At 42.7% G+C, this 22,637-nt stretch overlaps 1 protein-coding gene across 1 annotated transcript in view; it reads right to left on the bottom strand.

Moving 5' to 3' along the window:
• LHFPL3 (LHFPL tetraspan subfamily member 3) overlaps positions 1–22,637 on the bottom strand; it is a 442,507-nt gene that overhangs the window by 159,033 nt on the left and 260,837 nt on the right. The window contains exon 2 of the mRNA XM_053254159.1: positions 2,964–3,200. Coding sequence (XP_053110134.1) covers positions 2,964–3,200 — 237 coding nt within the window. The remainder of the gene's footprint in view (positions 1–2,963; positions 3,201–22,637) is intronic.

Genomic DNA, 22,637 nt, shown 5'->3' with positions numbered 1-22,637 from the left:
AGTTGCTCAAGAATAATCCCCTCAAACTTTTCGGCCAAGCAGTAGTGATTTGGGAATGCATACAAATTTGTCCACATCTTAATGGAGATACAGATTCTTCCAATAAACCTTGGTGGCAACTCTGTTCCCCTGCCTACTTGGGCGACACTATCGTGGGACCAAAGAGTAGCCATGCCATCAAGTCTAATGTGACTGTGGAATGCACTCCCTGTTGAGATATGATCCTCTCCATCTCTGGCAATTTTTTAAAAACACCTGAAAACCCATCTTTTCACCCAAGCTTTCCCAGCTTTTAAAAATTGTCTGTTTTAATTTTATGGTTGATTTTAAATTGTTGAATTGTTTTAACTTTTTATATGTGTTTTAATTGTTTTATGTTAACCGTCCAGAGATGAATGTTTGGCCGGTATAGACGTTTAAATAAATAAATAAATAATCCGGCTACTGCCACCCCGCCAAACCCTGCCATTGACACAGGCCAAGCAGGACAGTCTCTACACAAGAAGATAAACTGATACAACTCATACATTAAACATGGTAAGGTTCAGAAACCAGTGGGTTCATTTCAATCTTCCAGAACATTCAATAGCAGTATAGTGATATTCAATAAAGTCACTATACTTTTACAAAGAAGTTCCAAAAGGGAGACTCTGGAGTAAAACCACCAACTTGGAATTCATTAAACGTGACACCAAACATTGATCACAACCAATCTTGGGAAAGGTTATTTCATGTCAAAAAGTGATAGTCTCCCTTTAGGTTTGCTTACACTACTGATCTTGCTATGCTATTCATCACCACCGGTTCCTATTTCAAAGCAGATCACTCTTTCACTGTTTGGATCTTACATTGATTTGCTGGATTCTGTATTCATTTGTGCTCTTCATAGTGCTGACACACATCTACTGCTTCTCTTGCATTGCTTAACCTCTTGGCCTTATTTTGTTAAAAACAAACAAACCCACCTTTCTTCTCTGCATACTTACCCACTCAAGTGACCTCTTCATGTATTTGATGCAGTAGCCTCTGGCCCACAAGCATATGCTACAATATGTGTATTAGTCCTCAAAGTACCAGACTAACAGGGCAATCTGTCTAGAATCTATGCTTAGGAAGAGATGCTAGACTGATGGCACAGATACAGCCAATTAAGCCTTTCATGAAATAGAGGATCTTAAAGGATCTTGCTGAAAGTAGGGATCAGCTAGTGATCAACTGGTGGCTCCAGGGCCAAATACAGCTCCCTGATGGGTAGCCTCCAAGAAGTAACTCCTGCTGTTGCCATCTCAAAGGCAGGAGGGTGTACATAGAACGAGCAGTGCATGCAGCTATGAGCCTAGCTGCCAACCAACTTTGTTGATCGTGTGGGGAGGCAAATCCATGACCCTGTCACCTCCGGAAAATGCTGCGGCCGTTGCTGATCAAGGCATTAATGCATCCAGTGAGGCTTTCCCACTGCAGTTAGAATCTAGAAATGGCACGTCCATCTGTCTCATTGAAAAGGCGCATTTTATTTATGGAATGTATACCCTATCCTATCCTGAAGGTTTGGAGTGAGCAGCAAAATGTTTAAATTCAAGGGGAAACTAAAGTTAATAAAACTAGGAATTATAGCACTTCCAGATTGTGTTCATATGCAGGTTTTGGAAAATTAACCAGGGGGAGAATGCTGCAGCTGAGGGGCAGTAATTGTAGATGCCTCAATTCAGCACAACAGAGACAATTGGAAGCTAGCCATTGTCAGTCCTGGCCTGAATCCTCAGATACTGCTGTTGAACAGATGTGGGGACAGAATGGGATTCTGTGGTACCTCTTAGGGAATGCCCAGGAGGGATGAAGAACAACAATCATCATTTTCTAGGACTCTATCACGCAGCAGCATTAGGAACAAAGCAAGCAACCTGACAACAACTTCCCAAACATGTGCCAGGTTCTACAGTTCTACTCCAGTTTATTATGATCAAAGGCCATGAAAAAGCCTAACAGGATCATTGGTGGATTGAGCAACAGCCTATATCTAATCCTGGGCAGAAAGCATTGCTAATATCAGAAATGCAGTCTCGGTGTTATACACAGGCTGAAAACCAGATCTGGAGTAGGACTCTACAGATTGTATAGGTGCACTATGTAGCATTCATATGAGTAGACTGCCTATAACCTCACATAGCTAGCCAGCACAGACTGCTACACAGGCCAGTGTGGTCCTGTTTAGTGTAAGGTAGCTTTGTATGGTCTTTGTTCCTAAGAACCTATAAGGCAAAAGGGTAAAAGATATTTTATCTAGGTTAAAAGGTTCCTTACAACATTATTAAAGACATACACATTTGCCTTTCTGAATAACTGTCAAAATAAAGCCAGAATCAGCATGCCCAGTGTCCACATAAGGCAACTAAGGATCTTGCCCAAAGTGACATAAAAAGAACAGGTGGAACAAGAACTGGATCCCAGTTCAGCGACCATAGTGGTCTATTTCCTAGTCTACCTCATTTCCAGTTTCTCTACTCATACATGCCAACCATTGCTTTCTGATGCAGAAGGACATTTCCTTCGACAGCATACCACAGGAATGAAGATTACATTTAACATTTTGCCAGTCAACAAGAACAAGAGTAGTATGGAAGAAGGTGAAGCTAGGAAAGCATAAATAATTTAAAAATCTGTAGCAAGTGGAGAACTTGGGGGTAGAGTGGAAATATGCCTTTAACAAGTTCAAGGATATTAAGAACAAGTTTTTAAATAAAATAAAAATAAAAATAAAAATAAAAATACACACAAGTTACAGACCTCTTCGGTCCAAGAACGAAAAATCACTTTAAAGATGCATAACAACTTTGAACTTGAGAGCAAGCACTAGTTTCAAGGAACAAAGAAAACTGAGTTGATTGTTTTTAAGGATTTGCCCTTGAGGCAGCTCTGAATAACAGGATTCCCAAAGCTATTTTCCAGCTTGAGTTCCTCTTTACCTTTGTTTTCCAGCTTGAGTTCCTCTGCTAGCAAGCTGTCTTGTCTATTGCCAAGTACAAATGCCAGGAATGAGAGGATCAGGGCATCTAGGATCCCAATAATGGCCAAGATATATGCCCAGCGGATTGAACAAGCCCCCAGAGTGTACTTGTCTGTCTTTTCGCCACACATCCGTTTCACCTCTTTTGCATCCCAGCCATCAGGATAAATCATACAGCCCAGGACAAGGCAGGCAGCTGTGAAGAGCAGGAAAAGAGAGAGAGAGAGAGAAAGAGAGAGAGAAGGAGAGTGATAGAGCAATTGCCAGGCATGACCAAAGATTTCATTTTGCAACTATTTCTGAACTTTGTTATCAAACCGAACTCCACTTTGATCCAGGACTTAATCAGCAAGTTATTTTAAAGACAAGTGTGACAAAGTTCTTTAATAAAATGCAACCACAAAATACTTAAGGTGCTGGGAGTTAAGATGTCACCCCTCAACGTATAGTCCTGTGATTTTTTTTTTAAAAAATTATGCCCCCAACAACTCCCTTTATTCGTTTTCACACTATCTGCAATTGTTACATAAAAGGCCTTGCAAAATAAATTCCTTACTACAAAGGAAATGGGCATACAGTTCATTAAAACTAACAAAGAGTCTTGTAGCACCTTAAAGACCAACACATTTATTCCATTGTAGGTTTTTATGGATTAGGGTCCACTCCATCAGATGCATGAAGTATTATCCTCAGCTGACAGGTGTGTACACACACACACACACACACACACACACACACACTCTTACTTTATTTATTACTATTTTTTAAACATTTATATCCTGCTCTTTCTCAGAGGAAGAGATCATGTCCTCAGTGCACATGATTATTTTTATCCTCACAACAGTAAAGACAGGTTTAAAGGTCAAAGGGCTACGGCACTGAAGAGGTGTAGTCAGCTCAGTGGCTGACATCCTGGCTAATGAAGAGTGTGTGTAAAGAGGGACTGTGGGAACGGAACTGGGACCCACATGCAACTCCAAGGGCATGCTCTTGCTCAAATGGGTGGAATGTCCCTGCTCTGCCCTCGCTCTGGATTGCTGTAGAAGATAGAAAACACTGAATATCTGGAATGCGGGTAGAGCAGGGACATTTCGCTCACCTGCATAACACAGAGCAAATAGTAGGGAGGAAAACTGGTCTTGTGGTAGCAAGCATGAATTGTCCCCTTTGCTAAGCAGGGTCTACCCTGGTTTGCATTTCAATAGGAGATCACATGTGAACACTGCAAGATCCCTTAGGGGATGGGGCCACTCTAGAAAGAGCATCTGCGTGTAGAAAATTCCAAGTTCCCAACCCTGGCATCTCCAAGATAGGGCTGAGACAGACTCCTGCCTGTAACCTTGGGGAAGCCCCTGCCTGTCTGTGTAGACCAGGGGTTCCCAACCTTTTCAAACAAGTGGACCTGCTGCAGACCTTCAGCTCAGGTTATCGTCCCCTACCCCGCTTGAGATTGTATGTGTTATTTAAAGTTTAAATGTTACAGTTAATGAGACAAGCTACTATTCTAGTCACTGGCTTACAGCCAGACTAAATTACTTACAAGTACTCCCATAGAAATTAATCGGACAAGTGAACTTGTCCAACAAAGATTACCCTCCATCCAACCACAACCAAAGACTGGCAGAGGAGGGCACAGAGACGATAGCAGGATGAGAAAGCCTTGATGTGAGGAGAGAAATGAAGCTTGTCGTCATTCAGGAGCAGAATGAGGAATGACACGAAGGAGATGCATGCACTTCGTACCGTACCATTTCTGCTGCTCCTGCTGCCCTTTCCCCAGTCTGGTAGCTCAGGAGTGATGAGGAGGAGCTGGAGGCCATCTGGGAAAGCCCAGCTTCCCAGTAGTGGCTGGCAGGCTGGGAGGTGTTCTGTGGTGGCCAGGACTGGAGCGCACTGAGCAACATGATCCTCACATGGCCTTGCACTCTTGCCTGGGCCACAAGTCGGCTTGATGGGGCTGTGTGTGTTGCTTTCCGCTCTGTCTCTCTTTTTGGCCACACATGCAGGCTGCCCGCCCACTCACCTGAAACTTGGGCCAGTGGGCAGGCAGCCTCAGAGTGCAAAGTGGCACATTCAGCCCCAGACCACGATTCACCACGATCAGGACTGAGCGTGCCGCTTTCCACTCTCTTCTCAACAGCCCCACACGCAGGCTGCCTGCCTGCTCTCCCAAGGCTTGGGAGAGTGATCAGGCAGCCTGCATGTGTGGTCATTGAGAAGAAAGTGGAAAGTGGCATGCTCAGCACCAGCTGCGGCAACTGGTGGCCTGGGAAGGAGCATGAGACCACCACATGGGGAGCATGTTGCTCAGTGCTCTCCAGTCCCATCTACTCAGCCACCACCACAGCACATTTCCCAGCCTGCCAGTGCCTGCCGGAAAGCTGGGCTTTCCCAGATGTCTTCCAGATCCTCTCCCCCCACCCCCAAGCTATCAAGGTGAGGAAATGGGTGTCAGGAGCAGCAGAGAGGGTGCACCATGCAAGCACCTCATTTCTGCTATGCCTCAGATACTGTACCACCAGGGACTCTTCAAAGTACCACCAATGGTAAATGTACCACCGCTTGAGAAGCCCTGAGCTAGATGGACCAATGGTCGAACTTGGTAGAAGGCAGCTTCCTATGAAAGGACTGGGGGAGTTGCTTGCAGGCCCCAGTCACATCCCCATAGTTCCTCTTTACACTTGCACTTGGTTAGTCAGGATGTCAGCCAGTGACCATAAGTATATAAAATTATAGCATAAAAGCTAAATACAGTGATGCATTAAAAGATTTTTAAAGCTCTCATGTAAACACATGGGCAGAGAGAAAACTTGGTTTGTATTAACTATGCTTAGTGATCACACATGATTCTGAACCATGGTAAGAGGAGAACAGGAATTTGCATGCAGGAACACAGTCCTCTCCTCCACCCATAAAAGGGCCTCTGAACAGGTTCATGCACAACCCTACCAGAGGCTATTAGTTACTGATGTTGAATGAGATCCCTCAGACCCAGGATCACGCATTCACGGCTCCCATCCCTGCACAAGGGTCTACTTCCTTTCTAGGTTATGCAGACATTGGTCATGATGTGCAATCCCACCAACACAGGCATATCTTAATCTCTTTGCATCATAGAACCTGAGATCTGAACCCAAGGGTTGAAGTGAAGTTCAGATCTCAGGTTCTTTGAAGCAAATAGGTTAGGATATTCTGAAATTGGTAGGATCGCATGTCATGATCAATCTCAGCATATCCTAACCTAGAAAGGAAAGGAGATGGGAAGCGGAATGTGCATTCCTAGGGCTGAAGGATGTCATATAGATCTTGGCTTCAGCTGAGCTTCACACCACATCTGAACCTGCCCTATGTTTATTTTTGTGGTCATTAATTTGTAGATTGTTACAATTCTTGAGCGTTTTTTTAAAAGAGCAGTCACAGTCACTGAGAATGAACAGAACACTCTATAGAAAACAAGTTGTTATGGCAAGAACTAATCTGCCTACTTTCCTTTCACTATCCCTAAAACTGGACTAAATTTGTTCCAAATATATTAAGTAATTCACTAGTCAGCCCATATGTGCCTCAAACGTCATGTGTCTGCCATCTTGAATTGGGGTAGATGACATCATCACAAACTATGCCTTTGAGGTGTCAATATGTGTCACTACAACTGTACCAAATTTTGTCCAAGTTGGCTCCCACTTGTACCTCAAACATTCACATGTCTGCCATCTTGAATGTCACTCACTACAACTGTACCAAATTTAGTTCAAATTGGTTAGACAGTCCACAAGTTAGCCCACCCACACTTCAGTTGTTCACATGTCTGCCATCTTGAATTGGGGTATATGACCTCATTACAAACTATGCCATTGAGGTGTCCCTATGTACAGCTGTCGCAAATTTAGTTCAAATTGTTTAGGTGGTTTACAGGTTAGCCCACTTGCACCTCAAATGTTTACGTGTCCATCATCTTGAATTGGGGTGGATGATATCATCATGAACTATGCTGTTGAAGTGTCCCTATGTATCCCTACAACTACAACTGTACCCAATTTGGTTCATACTGGTCCAGGCATTGCAAGGTTGATGGGACACAAACATACGCACACACTTTGCCAGGTTATCTCATAAGCTTACTATTTTTAAGGAAAATAGATTAACAAAAAGGCAAATCTCTGATTTTAATTTGGCGTGTTTTGAATTTCAGGGCTCCTGGAAATATCCAGTATGAAAACATAGTTAAGGAGATTCAAGATTTTTGTACAGCTATTTAATTATAAGCCTTGAACAATATTTAAATGAGGAAGCAAGAATTATTTTTAAACCATACCAGGAAATGCCGGTGATTGTTCACTTTACTTAATTAAAAATTACACAATATCTTTACACAGTCATATCATGTTAAAAATAACTGAAAGTATGTCATCTTGCAGCAGTGGAGAAAGGAGTTCCCTTTAATGTAATGCACTGTTTTGGTACCTTCGATGGGAACTGGCAGTCTTCACATGCAGAAATAATTCAAAGTGCATATGTAACCTTTCAAATAAGATTACCTAGGCAAAGCTTTCACTTGGCATTTGTGGAAGTAGAGATGCATCTTTGAGATGCAGTTCCAGCAGTGTTTCATTTATCAGATACAACATAATAAAATATTTAAATCAAAAAGGAGTGTTATAAAATCCATCTACACATGAACTTACTTGAGGCAGGGGTAGCCAGTATATGTAAGCCTGAGGTGTAGGGGTGTGTGTGTGTGTGTGTGTGTGTGTGTGGAAAATGAGTCCGCAGCTGCAACTCTTTCTTAACCTTTCTTGCCCTAGCTGCCTCACTCTCACACTTGCCTGGCCCTGCCCATACAAACTGCCTGACTTGAAATTTAAATTTTGACTTTTTAATCCTTTGGAGAGGACCAGAAATTGTGTGTGTGTGTGTGTAATAAAATATGCTATCCCCTTTTTGTTCCTCTCCGGCTATTCATATTGCTAACCCAGTGCCACCATGTTTGTTTTGAAGCATATGTACGAAAAGGTAAACATGATTTCCACACATTAACTTTTCCTTATTCCGAAAACTGCGTGCACCACCACTATTCTTTCATGAACATAAGAACAGCCCTGCTGGATCAGGCCCAAAGCCCATCTAGTCCAGCATTCTGTTTCACTCAGTGGCCCACCAGATGCCACGGGGGGGGGGGAGCGCAGGCAGGAGTTGAGGGCATGCCCTCCCTGCTGTTACTCCCCTGCAACTGGTACTCAGAGGCATCCTGCCAAGTGGTCATTTTTACATAGTCCACTTGTCTGTTAAACTTGGGGGAAAATGGCAGGGGTGGCAGGCAGGCAGCATGAACAAGGGTGCCAGGGACAGCCATCAAAACAATCAATCAATTAAATGAAGATTGGAAGACTGAGACCAGCGCTCAGGATGGAGGATGCTGTGGAGAGCGGGGAATACTCCCAACATACAGCTATTTATGGTAGTAGATGGTTTGTAAACTGCATTCCCCTGCTAACTGGGCAAAGAGGCACCTTTTACTGTGGTGATTCTCTTTATTTAGCAGGGGGAGAGTAACTGGCCCTATCTACCCCCAGCAAAGTACTTCCAGTGACTGTTGCTACTGTCTATCTTATGTTTCTTTTTAGAATGTGAGCCCTTTGGGGACAGGGAGCCATCTTATTTGTTTGTTATTTCTCTTTGTAAACCGCCCTGAGCCATTTTTGGAAGGGTGGTATAGAAATTGAAATAATAATAACAACAACAACAACAACAACAATAACAACAATAACAACAACACAGAAATCACCATCAGCCAATTACAAAAAGCAGCCTTACTGGGAACAGCCTATATTCTGCAACGATATCTATAACCATTGACAATAAAATTCTGGCATCCCAGGTCCTTGGGAAGGACCCGATGTCTGGATAAAACAAACCAGTCAATAACACCTGTCTGACTGTGTAAACAAGAAATAAGTACAAGCTACCTGTAGCCAAAAATTGGTGGGACCATCAAATTGAAAAAGTGGTAGAAAATGAAGATGTAAAAATATTATGGGACTTCCGACTACAAACAGACAAACATCTGCCACACAATACACCAGATATCACTGTAGTCGAGAAGAAAGGAAAAAAAGTCAAAATAATCGACATAGCAATACCAGGGGATAGCAGAAGAGAAGAAAAAGAAATAGAAAAAATCACCAAATACAAAGATCTACAAATTGACATTGAAAGGCTGTGGCAGAAAAAAGACCAAAATAATCCCAGTGGTAACTGGCGCCCTGTGTGCAGTTCCAAAAGACCTTGAAGAGCACCTCAACACCATAGGGGCCACAGAAATCACCATCAGCCAATTACAAAAAGCAGCTTTACTGGGAACAGCCTATATTCTGCAATGATATCTATAACAACTGACAATAAAATTCAGCCATCCCAGGTCCTTGGGAAGGACTCAATGTCTGGATAAAACAAACCAGTCAATAACACCTGTCTAACTGTGTAAACAAGAAATAATAAAGATATATTTTCATACTCCTTTTGTAACATGTACCCATTGGAACAGGTACAGCTTGCAAGTCTAATTATGGCACTCAAATTCCCCACTATTTGACAGAAGAATCTGATGCAACACTGCTACTGGTAACTTGTACATTGCAATCTTCTATAATTTTCTTGTTATCAGTGCATGGGGCTTTTTAATGACCAGTCCCCTGAATCTTTGCAACCATATCACCAAATACTCCATAAAGATTACATGGTTGTTTAGAATTACATTTTTTAAAACAAGGAACTGAAGAAAAAGAGAGTGCTTTCTCTGAAGCAAAATTCACCAAGGTATAGCATGTTAGTATTTATTTTTAACTGGAATTTAATCCTTGGAATATCATGAAATAGCAGTAAAAGAGAGATGCCCTAAACTGGAGGTTCCCAACCTGTGGTCCTCCAGATGATGCTGAACTACAACTCCCATCATTCCAAGCCACAATAAATTATGGTTGAGGATGATGGAAGTTGTAGTTCAGAAACACCTGGAGGACCACAGATTGGGAACACCTGCATTAGACTCTAAAGCTTAGAGCATTTGTAGAATGCACATCAATATTATTTAATGTACATTATTAAGTGCCTACAGTAACCAGGAAGTGTACAATGGCAAAAGAAATCCTTCCCAAGGTTACTATCAAAAAGTAAATTTATAAAAGTAAAAAAGAAGAATGCGGGAAATGGGTAAGTAGAGAGAAAACCAAGGAAAAATGGTAAAAGGGACCAAAAAACCAAAACCAAAACAACAAAAACAACCACCACCACCTAGCCAGGAAAGGCACGCCTGAACAGCTCTGTTTTCATTTGTGAGACAAGAGCAGATGTCTGGAGGCAAGAAATTCCAGCGGTAGAGTGCAGCTTAAGCAAAAGAACCAAGATTAGCAATTGATGAAGAACATTTTGAGCTTAAATACAAGAACATCCAAAGAAAGCAACAGATGGGGATAGAAAGAAAGCCACTGAGCAGTGCTTAAAGAAAACCTCCAAACATTCAGGATTAGCAGGTGATGCATCTCATTTTCCAAATTACCAAGGGCCAATATGGAGGCTGTCAGACCTTCAAAGTGTAGGGCCATTACTAGTACGGACAGACTTAGGAATGTTGGCCTGGAGGTGATTGAAGTTGAATGAAGTTATGAATTTTCAGTGTAAATTAAGTGTGAAGAGCTTTCACAACCAGATGCTCACATCATCCTTTGAGCCTCTTGCCTCTCTGTTCCTTTCCCCCTGTCATCTTTCCTACTATCAAAATCTAGATAGCAAGCTTGTCAGTGCAGGGCCTCAACAAGTTTTAGTGAAGTTTCTCTATAAAACACCACACTCATTGCTGTTGTAACAACACAGAAAGATCAGCTAAACCTGACTTAAGCAGAGTCCTGACTCAACTCTATGATAGTGAAGGAAGTTGGTTTCATGATAGAAGCCAACTATCATAGAGTTGGCTTCAGCTCTATGATAGTGAAGGAAGTTGGCTTCATTTTAAATGCAAATATGTATAAAATTTATAAAAGTTTAGAACATAATATCCTTTTTATTACAAAGCTCAAGTGGTATTATGCAAGGAACAAACTTGCCTTTGGATGCTAGTGCACTTAGGGGAACAGGAACCTGCATTTAGTTCTCATGCTTGATTATGGTCAATGAAGAAACTACGGCTGGTATGCCAGATGCAACCCTACTTGGAGAAGTTGGATCTGACCTTAGTCAATCATGTATTGGTAACATCCAGATTGGACTACTGCAATGTGCTCTACGTGGGGCTGCCCTTGAAGACCTTTCGGAAAGTTCAGCTGGTTCAGAATGCTGCTGCAAGGATGCTCGTGGGTGCGAGTTGCTTCACGAGTATTACACCCATCCTGCGTCAGCTTCATTGGCTACTGGTCTGCTTCTGGGCTAGTATTGACCTTTAAAGCCCAACATGGCTTGGGGCCGGGGTACCTGTTGGGCTGCATTGACCCATATGAATCTGCCAGGGCCCTCCGATCATCATCTCAGGCCCTGCTCATGATCCCACCGCTAACAGAGATCCGGTTGGTGGGGACCAGAGACAGAGCCTTTTCGATTGTAGCCCCTCGGCTTTGGAATGCCCTCCCTGAAGAGCTTTGCCATGCTCCCTCCCTCAGTGTTTTTAAAAAACATCCTAAAAAACATCTTTTTTTAGGAGGCTTTTTAATAACATTATTATTTTGTTATATCTGGTAGGTTCTTTAGCTTCTTTAGATTTTTATAATTTTCTGTTTTAATTTGAACTTAATAATTATTTTTAATCTGACTTTAATTTTATTACTTGTATCTGTGTCTATCTTATTGTTGTAAGCCACCCGAGCAGTATTGCACTGGAGGGGCGGGGTATACATATTTTAAATAAATAAATAATAAATAATAAATAAAATCACTGTTTCGGTATCTGTGTTCATGTTGGAACAAATTGCCATCTAGATAGACACTAAGAAGCATGCTTACATCTGGCAACTTCTCCTGATCTCTCTTTTAAATCAAGAAAACCCCCCTGCTAACTTGGCAAAGAGGCACCTTTTAACGTGGTGATTCTCTTTATTTAGCAGGGGGAGAGTAACTGGCCCTATCCACCCCCAGCACAGCATCCCTCCAATGACTGTTGCTGGTGTCTACCTTGCGTTTCTTTTAGATTGTGAGCCCTCTGGGGACAGGGAGCCATCTTATTCATTTATTATTTTTCTGTGTAAACCGCCCTGAGCCATTTTTGGAAGGGCGGTATAGAAATCAAAATAATAATAATAATAATAATAATAATAATAGTAATAATAATAATTGCACAGTATAAGTGGAAAATCAGACATCACCAGACCTGGCAATTGAAAGGCTGTGGCAGAAAAAGACCAAAATAATCCCAGTGGTAATTGGCGCCCTGGGTGCAGTCTCAAAACTACTTGAAGAGCACCTCAACACCATAGGGGCTACATAAATCACCATCAGCCAATTACAAAAAGCAGCTTTACTGGGAACAGCCTATATTCTGCGATGATATCTATAACAGCAACAACATTGACAATAAAATTCAGCCATCCCAGGTGCTTGGGAAGGACTCGATGTCTGGATAAAACAAACTAGTCAATAATACCTGTCTGACTGTGTAAACAAGAAATAATAATAATAATAGCCAGGGCAGCCCCCAATCCAGATTGGGACCATGGCACCAGGTACAGGGAGATAACCTCTTTCCTCCTCCACCATTTCCCCACCAAACATGTCAGCAAATAGCAGCTTTAGGAGGATACTGCCAGTGAGGAAATGAAGCAGGGGGGAAAGGGTTAACTCCCCCTCTTTATGTGCCACAGACCCAATCCAGATCAGACCCTCTGAAGCTTCTTTTTGTTATCTTGTTTAAGAGAGATGTTTCCAAACTTAAGCATGGCTTTTAATGATGTATTACATGTTAATGAAGCATGTACGTTAGCTCCAAGTGGGCCGTTTCTGAACATGTAGCAACTCTCAAGCCAGGGTTATGAGAAGATGAAAGGTTAGAGGGGTAAAAAGAAGGGTTTATGGTGGTGGTGTGTTTTTTTTAGTGGGTGACACTTGAAATTATACACCACATTAATGGGCTCCAATCCCAAATTATTCAGAGCAAAGGACCTGCCAAGTTGCAGTGCAGATGGTGCAGTAGTGACACATACAGCTAGACATCTGGCAGACAGGTGTTAGATTTTGTATTTGGTGGCTGGCCAGCAGCTCAGACCTATCTTTGTGGAAATGAATGCAACTGGAATGAAGAAGGTGTTTAGCAGAGGGAGAAACAGAGCAGAAAAGCAGAACAAACCAGTTGTCAACCTTGCCTCACTATAAGCTCAGAAATATGATTGCAGCCTCTAGCGACACACTGTTCATCGAGAATCAATCTCAAGAGTCTTCTCTGCAAGAAGATTTCTTGAGTGAGCATATACGTTATTGCTCTTCAGTTCTGCGGCTTCATGCATTTCTGATACTGTGGTAACTTAGCTCTGCTCTTGACAATATCAATGATACCATTCTCATATGGAGCACATTGCTTTTTATCCCTCATTTGCAGGACAGGTAAGGATAACTATTGTTTTCTTTTGGACTTTCCAGACTATGAGAGCTTCCCCCCACCCTTAGGTCTATACCCCAAATCCGGATACAGAAACACAGACTCATGGAATGGCAGAGCATTACTAGAACGTGGGGTGAAGAGAGGTTAACCTTGCTGGTGTTCTCCACAACTGTTCTGTGCTCTTCTACTTCAGTGGGATAAGCAAGAAAGCATTCAACCTTTGAATTAAATTGAACAGTTCATAAAATAGTATAGAGAAGGGTGGGTTGTTTTGCCATTACCAATGAGATTACAGTAGGGATGTGCACAAATTGATTTTTAAAATTTGATTTGTGCCCCAAACAAATCACCCCTGATTTGTTTTGCATCCAAATCTACCCCCTACAAATCACCCCAGATTCGATTTGTATTTGCTTTGATTCAATTTGGACTCGGACTGATTCGGATGACCTAACAAGGTCCTAGGGGCACCAAATTTGGGTAGTGGATAGGTCCCCATGGGTACCACCTACCAACCAAATGTCAAGGCAGTGGGACACTTGGTTGACATTTAATGAATTGTCTTAGTTTTTACTGATTTTGAACATTTCCACCATAGGAAACAATTGGGATTCGAAGTTGCCATATCCTAACCCTAAAATGGATCCCCAGCTTTCATTTTTTTTAAAAAAAGCAAGCTATGTTCTAGCCCTTGTAGAAGTGGAGTTATGGAGCAAAATGTGCAGTCATTATTTTTCAAGTGTTTGGATTCTTTGGTGTATAATAACCTTTCCTCATAATGAATCCCTATGAGGATTCATTGCACATCTTAATTTATTCTGTTCATTTTGACTGTTACTGGACAGTGCAAGCAGTCAACTGCCATGTGCCGACTACACCTCACACCACCACCTGCAAGGCAATGGGGTACTCATTTTAATTTTTAGGAATATTGAAATGCTTAGATTCTTTGGTGTCTAATAACTTTTCCTCATAATGAATCCCTATGAGGATTCATTATACACCTTCATTTCTTCTGTTCATTGACTGTCATTGGACAGTGCCAACTGTCAACTGCCATGTGTCAACTACACTCTCCACACACACACTGGGGTACTCACTTAATTTTTAGGTATTTTTGAAGTGTTTAGATTCTTTGGTGTCTTCATTACACAACTTCATTTCTTCTGTTCATTTTTACCCCACTGCTTTGCAGGTGAGTGTGGGGAATTGGTGGCATCCCATGTTCCAACTACCCCACAACCCACAAGCCACTGGGTACTCAGTTTATATTTTAGGAATTTTTGAGGTGTTTAGACTCTTTAGTGTGTAATGAATCTTCATAGGAATTCATTCTGAGGAAAGCTTATTAGACACCAAAGAGCCTAAGCACTTGAAAACAAACAAACCCTAGAACATAAACTGAGTAGTACCTCACTGCCTTGCGGGTGGGAGTGGGGTGTGGTTGCCAACGGCAATTGACAGTTGGCATGTTGAAAAGACAGTCAAAATGAATAGAAGAAATGAAGATGTGTAATGAATCCTCATTGAGATTCATTGAGGGAAAGTTATTATACACCAAAGAATCCAAACACTTGAAAAATAGTGACCACACATTTTGCTCCATAACTCCACTTCTACAAGCTTAGCTTTTCTTTCTTTCTTTTTTAATAAAAGAAAGCTGGGATTCTTGGGGAATTAACAGGAGGAATCCAAATATCTAATTGATCCAAATCAAACCAGGCGTGATTTGATTTGTACTCAAATCTAGACAATGGACCACAGGGGTGATTTGTTTTGTCTCCCAATCACCTGAATCACCTAGATTCGGGTACAAATCGATTTGTACCTGAATCAGTTTGCACATCCCTAGATTACAGCCACTGCCCAATTGGCGTCACTGATTTTGTATAGCCAGCTTACCCACAGCAGTAATCAAGACAACTAACTGATCCGGTGTAGAGCATCTGCGCCCCTAGTCCCCCCACCCCCACCGCTTTTTTGCTTGCCCGCCCCCACCACATTCTTCCCCGCTGCCCATCTTCTTCTCCCCCTGCCTGCAGCCCCCTTATTCTTCTTCCTTGCCCCCATCTTCTTTCCTGCTGTTTGCTGTTGGCCACCTGCGGTTGCTCCAGTCGCCCATCTGCTCCGCCCACCCTCCGATCGCAGCCACTCCAGCTGCCTGCCTGCCGGTCGTGGCTGCTGCAGCTGGCGTCCACCTGCCAGTCCCACCTGCTGTTCATGGCCACCCATCTGCTGGGCCTGCCCACCAGTTGCGGCCACTCCAGCCACCTGCCTGCTGGGACCCACCCCAGCAGCTGGCAGTTCACCGGGCCACCGCTTCTCCCCCCACTGCGGTCCCTGTCACTAATCGGCAGCTCTATTGCGAGAGCTGCCACACATGGGATTAGCAACAGGTACGCCTAAGAGAATTAAATATATAGATATGCAGTCTAGATGGGAAGAAAAGTTGCATCTTCCCAGAGTCAGAATATTGTGGTTTGAATGTTGGGAAGATGACATAGCCCACCAGCAGAAGTGCTACTTGGAAGAAAGAACATCTGGATCCACAAGAAATGGACATATCTACTGTCTATGTAAAGGTAAAGTGTGTCATCAAGTCGATTTCGACTCTTGGCACCCACAGAGCCCTGTGATTTTCTTTGGTAGAATACGGGAGGGGTTTACCATTGCCATATCAGTATGAGACAATGCCTTTCAGCATCTTCCTATATTGCTGCTGCCCGATATAGTACCACACTAAAAATGACCATCTGAAAAGGCACATCTTTCAATTAGCCATTATGAAGAATGTCATATCTCAGCTCTGGCCACTCTTTCTGAAAAATGAACTGCATGCTCTGAGTCAGTCTATAAAGGAGATGAGTTGTGAGGAGATGTTTGAAAAACAGTCCATTTGGAGAACAGAGGCATTTTTTAGATAACGAAAAGGTCAGTGCAAAGAAAAGAAGGAATAACTTGATCATCCACTTTCAAAGAACAAGCGTCTTTTTCAATATATTTTCCTTACTGTTGTATATAGTTCAAAGAATCAACAGAGCGATGAGTCTGTGGGTGGATGGGATAATATTCTGTTTTCAGCCAATTGAAGTCATAGAGCAAATATCAGCATCTCAAGACACTTCCACTTTCTGGTTTCTGAAAGACTTTGGGCACAATCTTGATTGCTCTGTTTAGAGAGAGCTGGGCACAGAGCAGCTCTGCTGAAGGCCAGCGTAGTCTTCCTCTCCTGCAATGAGCCATCATGATGACTGGCTGCTGCTGCATATCTCGTATTCTGCTCATGCATTTATGGAGTATAGCCCTTGTGCCAGAAGATGCAGAGGAGCTGGTTGCTGAACATTTCAACAATGTGGGGGCTGTCCCTTGAAACGAGACCCCCTGATCACGATGTAGTAATTCACAGAGAGCAACAACAGCCAAGCACCAAGGTGGCATGGAAAGAAGAGGAAGGCTAGGAGAGTAACTGGCCCTATCCAGCCCCAGCACAGTACTTCCAGTGACTGTTGCTGGTGTCTATCTTACGTTTCATTTTAGAATGTGAGCCCTTTGGGGACAGGGAGCCACCTTATTTATTTGTTATTTCTCTTTGTAAACCGCCCTGAGCTATTTTTGGAAGGGCGGTCTAGAAATCAAATCAAAACAACAACAACAACAACAACAATACTGGCAGGCACCACAGCTGCTCTATGCTCCATTCTCTACACACAGAGTAAGCTGGATTGGACCTGTTGTTGAGAGATGCATCTTGTAGTTCAAATGGGGTATTTTTATTTGTTAGCAATGGCCAGGGTCCAGGGCACTATTTAGGGGCTTAGCTTCTTGGCCCTTTGGGTGGGACTAGCTATCTCCAAAAGCCTCCCTCAAGGTCTGAAGTTCAGGAGTCCCTCTGGAGCAGGGATTCTTAACGTTGGGTCCCCAGATGTTATTGGACATCAACTCCCATAATCCCCAGCTGAAGCTGGAGATTATGGGAGTTGAGGTCCAATAACATCTGGGGACCCAACGTTGAGAATCCCTGCTCTAGAGTATCAACCTATGTGGCATAAGGAGCTGCCATCCAAAGAGAAAAGCAACAACCACCCCTCTCAAAGTGTAGACACACAAAAGGGGTCTCAGGAACTGACTCAAAAAGTGAAACTTACTACTTGCTACTACCTAAGATAAAAGCTTATTTTTCATCATAGCAGCTGTTTACTACCTGGTAATTTAACTGAGTAGTTATCAGTGTTTACTGGTTTTGCACTCCAACATCAACCTGGGCACTTCCTCCTTACACTGGATTAATTTTTTCTGGACATTCAAAAGAACCCTTTGAAAATATTTAATTTGACAGTGTCGTTTGCACTCTGGCAACAAGCAATTACTTGGGTCCAGATTGTGGAGAACTCAAAAAGGTGCAGAAGGCTATTCTCAAAAGGCCAGGACACAGAAGCTAAATGGATCTATTGTTGGTTGCACTAGAAACACAAAGGAGTTTGATAATCAACTGCCAATGTGTTGTTTTTAAAGCATAAATTCTAATGAGGTAAGAATTGCAAAATGCTTTGTATGCTGAAAACCACTAAAGCTACGATATACCATCATCCCTTGCCGACCACGGTTTTACCAACCGTGGTTTTGAGTATATGTGAACGGGAAATTGTGAGAGGTCTTGTCCACCGCGACCTGAGTATCCACATTTGGTGAGTGGGGTTTTTTAAAGTGATTTTGGAGGGGTTTCAGCGATTTTGTGGGGTTCAGAGGTTCAATCTGCTCTTGGTGACCCTTGTTAGCCCTTGCTGAACTTGCTGTCCCTTGCCAATTTAAAATACCCTTTGTGTGATTTTTTTTTGGTGGTGGTTTTTTTTTTTTAAAAATGTCCAGCAGTCTGATCTGCTCATTCTTCTTGGTGACTCTTGGCAATATTACAGGATTTGTGGTGATTTTTTAGCAATTTCTTTGTATTTCCTCCTACTCCCCTGTTTCCCATAGACTTTAATGCCTCGCCAACCGCGAATTTGCCAATGGCAAGGTTTTCCCAGAACGGAGCCCTAGTAGTTGGTGAGGGATGACTGTACAGTCATAATGGGGGTGGGATGTGTGACACCCTTAGCAGAGCAATCTTCTGACAGAGGGCAGGTACCTTATGTGTAACAAAACAATAGGTTTTGGCATCATGCCTCACAATGTAACAGAGGGGCACACATTAGTCTTCTTAACGGTGCTGCCTGTCATGTGCTGTTCTCTACTTATCTCATCTCCAGCTCGCCCTGATCTTTTTAACAGTTCCATTAAGTGGAAAAGAGGATGAATGGACAATAAACCCTTGAGGTTCCTTGGCACTATCACTTCATTCACACTGACATTCAACAGTGACATTTCACTGCCTTTCAAGAGCAGATGCCTTGCTGAACTCGGCGGCAGCAAGAGTATCAACAGCAGTCATACCCCTCTCACTCAATCGCCAAGATATGAATAACGACAAAAATAATGGCACAGGGGTGGAGGGAAGGGAGCAATCATCAGAACCTTAGCCTTACCCTTTCCTGTGCTCTTTAAAGTCAGATGGAGGAGAGCCATGTCACACAACCAGTTCTGAGGTGAAAGTCACCACAAAGCAGTATTTCCCTCTTACTAACTTGCATCCCCTTCCCTTTCAATTGGGGCTGTACCACCCTCATGCCCATTTGATCAAAACATCCACACGTTGTTATGTATGTTGGTCATGCTTACAGTGCCATCAATTAATATGGTGCGTTACAGAGTAAGGTAAGCAAAAAAGAGATTATTCGAGGAGCTTGCAATGTATATTCCAACAGTAGGTTGGGCGGTCAGGAGGCAAGGGTAACAACCAATGAAGAGAAAGGAGAAATGTGAGAGAAAATAGGTGGAGCAAGGTATGAATGTAAGTGAATGCAGTTATGTACGCTCACTTTATTTATCTGAATCCAAGGCTAGGTTTTTTCCAAGTCCTTTGATGTTAGAAATTGGAAGGTCATATTAAATTCAGAGTGCTGTTCCTTTATATTTAACCTCTATTTTTAAGGAGTCATCTTAAATTCACTGTTGTCTTCTATTCGGGTAAATATGGTAAGCTTTGTTTTGATGGAGGATGAGAACTAAGGGATGAAGAGTTTATCTATTCTATACTGGCCAGTTTATATATTGAGTAGAAGCAAACGGTAAAACTTCCCCTGGACTGTACCACTGGAGTTAGGTCGGAGATCAGATCAAATCTTTATTACGGCCATTCACCACATACAGTTTTCTTTTAAAAAAAAACATACAGTAGATACAGCTGTGCAAGAAATTTAAAATTGTCCCCAAATACTTCCTGTTTAAGGGAGAACTACAATTGCCAGGGAGTTTTTCGCACAGGGCTTTAAAAGTCCTTTAGCTCACATCTCCTCCGGAATGGAGTGTATGCATTCACATATCGGGAAGAGTTACCCTGAAGTCTCTGAAAGCTATCAGGGAGCACTTCACACATGATTCGGGTTTTTCACTGCACGTTAGTGTAGCCCAATTTATATCTGGGGTATTAAATCCACTTTTTGCATTGGTGTTTTGTTTTTTTTGGCAACTTCGAACTTGCCGTAAAGTCTCGCAGAAAACCCACAGTAAAGCCTGCTGTCTAAGAAAGCTCCAGGTGTGATCTAGAGGCTAAAATTCAAAATTTAGCTATGTTATAAGTGATATTATTATCTATCTTCTAAAAGAAACTGAATATAAAATTCATCAGGTTGACCTGGAAGATCCTTTATAATGAGCGGAAATAATTCATGGCACAATAAAAAACACAATAAAGCAGAACATGGTCAAGTGATTCAATCTCTTCTGATCCACAAGGGCAGGGATGTTGCAGAACAGGGATATTTTTGTATCTGCCTTCTTAAAAGGCTGGCGGGAGGGTGTTGAAATGGGCCCTAGAGAAGGCCCACTGATACTTGAGCACAGTCAGTAGGAGATCATATTTTCAATACTGCACACAGTAAACTAGCATGTTAGGAGAGGGGTTCTCCTAACCTTTTCCTCAATATGTAACCTTTCTATACAGATGGGAGCCTCTTTCCATGGAAGGGGTGTTCAAAATGTTATCCTCGTCCTGAAGCAACAGTCCAAAGAAAGCGACACCACTTGATTCACTGAATGTATAAACTGGCTTTACAGCTTCATGCTGGCTGGTCCGAAGCCACCTGCACAGTGTTGTTTTAGGCTGTATGAAATGGCTATCATAAATCAATCATTACATGTAGAACTTTCATGCGTGCCACTGCTATTAGCAACTGTTGAAGCAATGCCAATGGTAGCAACATTATTAAACTGCTATACTTCATCTCTCTTGAATATTAGCACCACAGTTGCTTGAGTAATTTGAAGCTAGTTTTTATTTATAATTTTATGTTGATTTTCTCAAAGAAAACTTGATATCCCATATAAGATGACTGACAGATTTTTAAAGCAAATGTCATCTTAAAAAAGAATAAAAAAATACAATACAGTAACACAAGTCAATAACATAAAAACACTAAAACATAGGGAACACTAAACCACAAATGCAGCAACAGATCAAAAGGAAAAGAAAAAAGGCTATTCAGCACGGGTATGACCCCTGCTAACTGAGCAAAGAGGCACCTTTTTAGGGATGTGCACGGACCACGGAGACGTAGTCCGGCACTGAGGGGGGAGGCTAGCTTTAAGGGCGGGGGGGGTAGTACTTACCCCTCCCACTGCTCTTCCCCCTCCGGCGCTCGACTTTTAAGCAAAGTTTTAGGGGCGGCAGCGTTCCTCCCTGCCGCCCCTGGCCCCGTTGTTGCCCGGAAAAAGAGGAAGTTGCCGGCACGCAGGCGTCCATTGCGGTGCGCACGCGCCTGTTGTCATCGCCACATGCGTGCCACACACGTCACACATTGTGTGCACACGCAACGTGTGACGTGTGCAGCACATGCGACGGGCTTGCGCGCACTGCAACAGGCACATGCGTGCCAGCAACTTCCACTTTTTCTGGGCAACAACGGGGCCAGGGGTGGCAGGGAAGAACGCTGTCGCCCCTAAAACTTTGCTTAAAAGTCGAGCGCCGGAGGGTGAGGAGCGGCAGGAGGAGTAAGTACTACCCCCCCGCCCTTAAAGCTAGACCCCTCCCAGTGCCGGACTGGCCCAATTCCGAACCGGTTCGAAGGCCTCTAACATGGCCTCCGGACAGGTTCGTGCACATCCCTACACCTTTAAAAGTGGTGATTCTCTTGTTTTGAGTTTCTTTTTGGATTGTGAGCCCTTTTGGGACAGGAAGCCATCTTTATTTTTTTATTTATCTATTCTATGTAAACCTCTTTGAGAACTTTTGTTGAAAAGCGGTATATAAATATTTGTAGTGGTAGTGGTCTTCATGGTGCTTGAGAACACCAGGGTGTTTTTCACACAGTAGGCTTTACTGTGAGTTTACTGCGAGTTCGAAGTTGCCCATAAAACCAAGGGAGAAAGTGGATTTTTTAACCTTGGATATAAATCGGGATACACTCTAACACACAATGAAAAACCTGAATCGTGTGTGAAGTGCTCCCGTATAGTTCGCAGGGACTTTGGGGTTAAATCTGGCCATGTGAATGTACAGCCTCCATTCCAGAGGAGATGCAAGCTAAAAGCCCTGTGTGAAAAATGCCCAGGTGTGTCTCCTTAGGTAGGGCATTCTGCAGATTTTACTCCACAGCTGAAGAGGTCCTGCAACTTGTGGACACTCACCACACCTCAGTTGGCAAGAGAATCTGGAGTGGAGCCTTGGATGTAGAATGAAGTGCTGAAGGAGGAATAAATCAGGAAAAAATTATCCTTAAGGTACCCAGGACCCAAGCTGTTTAGGACTTGAACATCTTTACTGAGCTCAGAAGTGACTAAGTAACCAGTGCAAATCAAATAGCACCAGGATTATGTTCCAGATTTCCCATTTCAGATAACAGTCTGGTGGTGACATTTTGCACCATCTGAAACTTTTAAACACTTTAAGGGAAGCCCCACATTGGGCACATTACAGTTGTACAATCTGAATGATTGACTGATTGATTAATAACCTCTAATAAT

Source organism: Hemicordylus capensis, chromosome 5, assembly GCF_027244095.1.
Source record: "Hemicordylus capensis ecotype Gifberg chromosome 5, rHemCap1.1.pri, whole genome shotgun sequence".
Lineage (NCBI taxonomy): Eukaryota > Metazoa > Chordata > Lepidosauria > Squamata > Cordylidae > Hemicordylus > Hemicordylus capensis.
The sequence above is the reverse complement of the archived record's forward strand: the minus strand, read 5'-3'. Positions and strand labels throughout refer to the sequence as shown.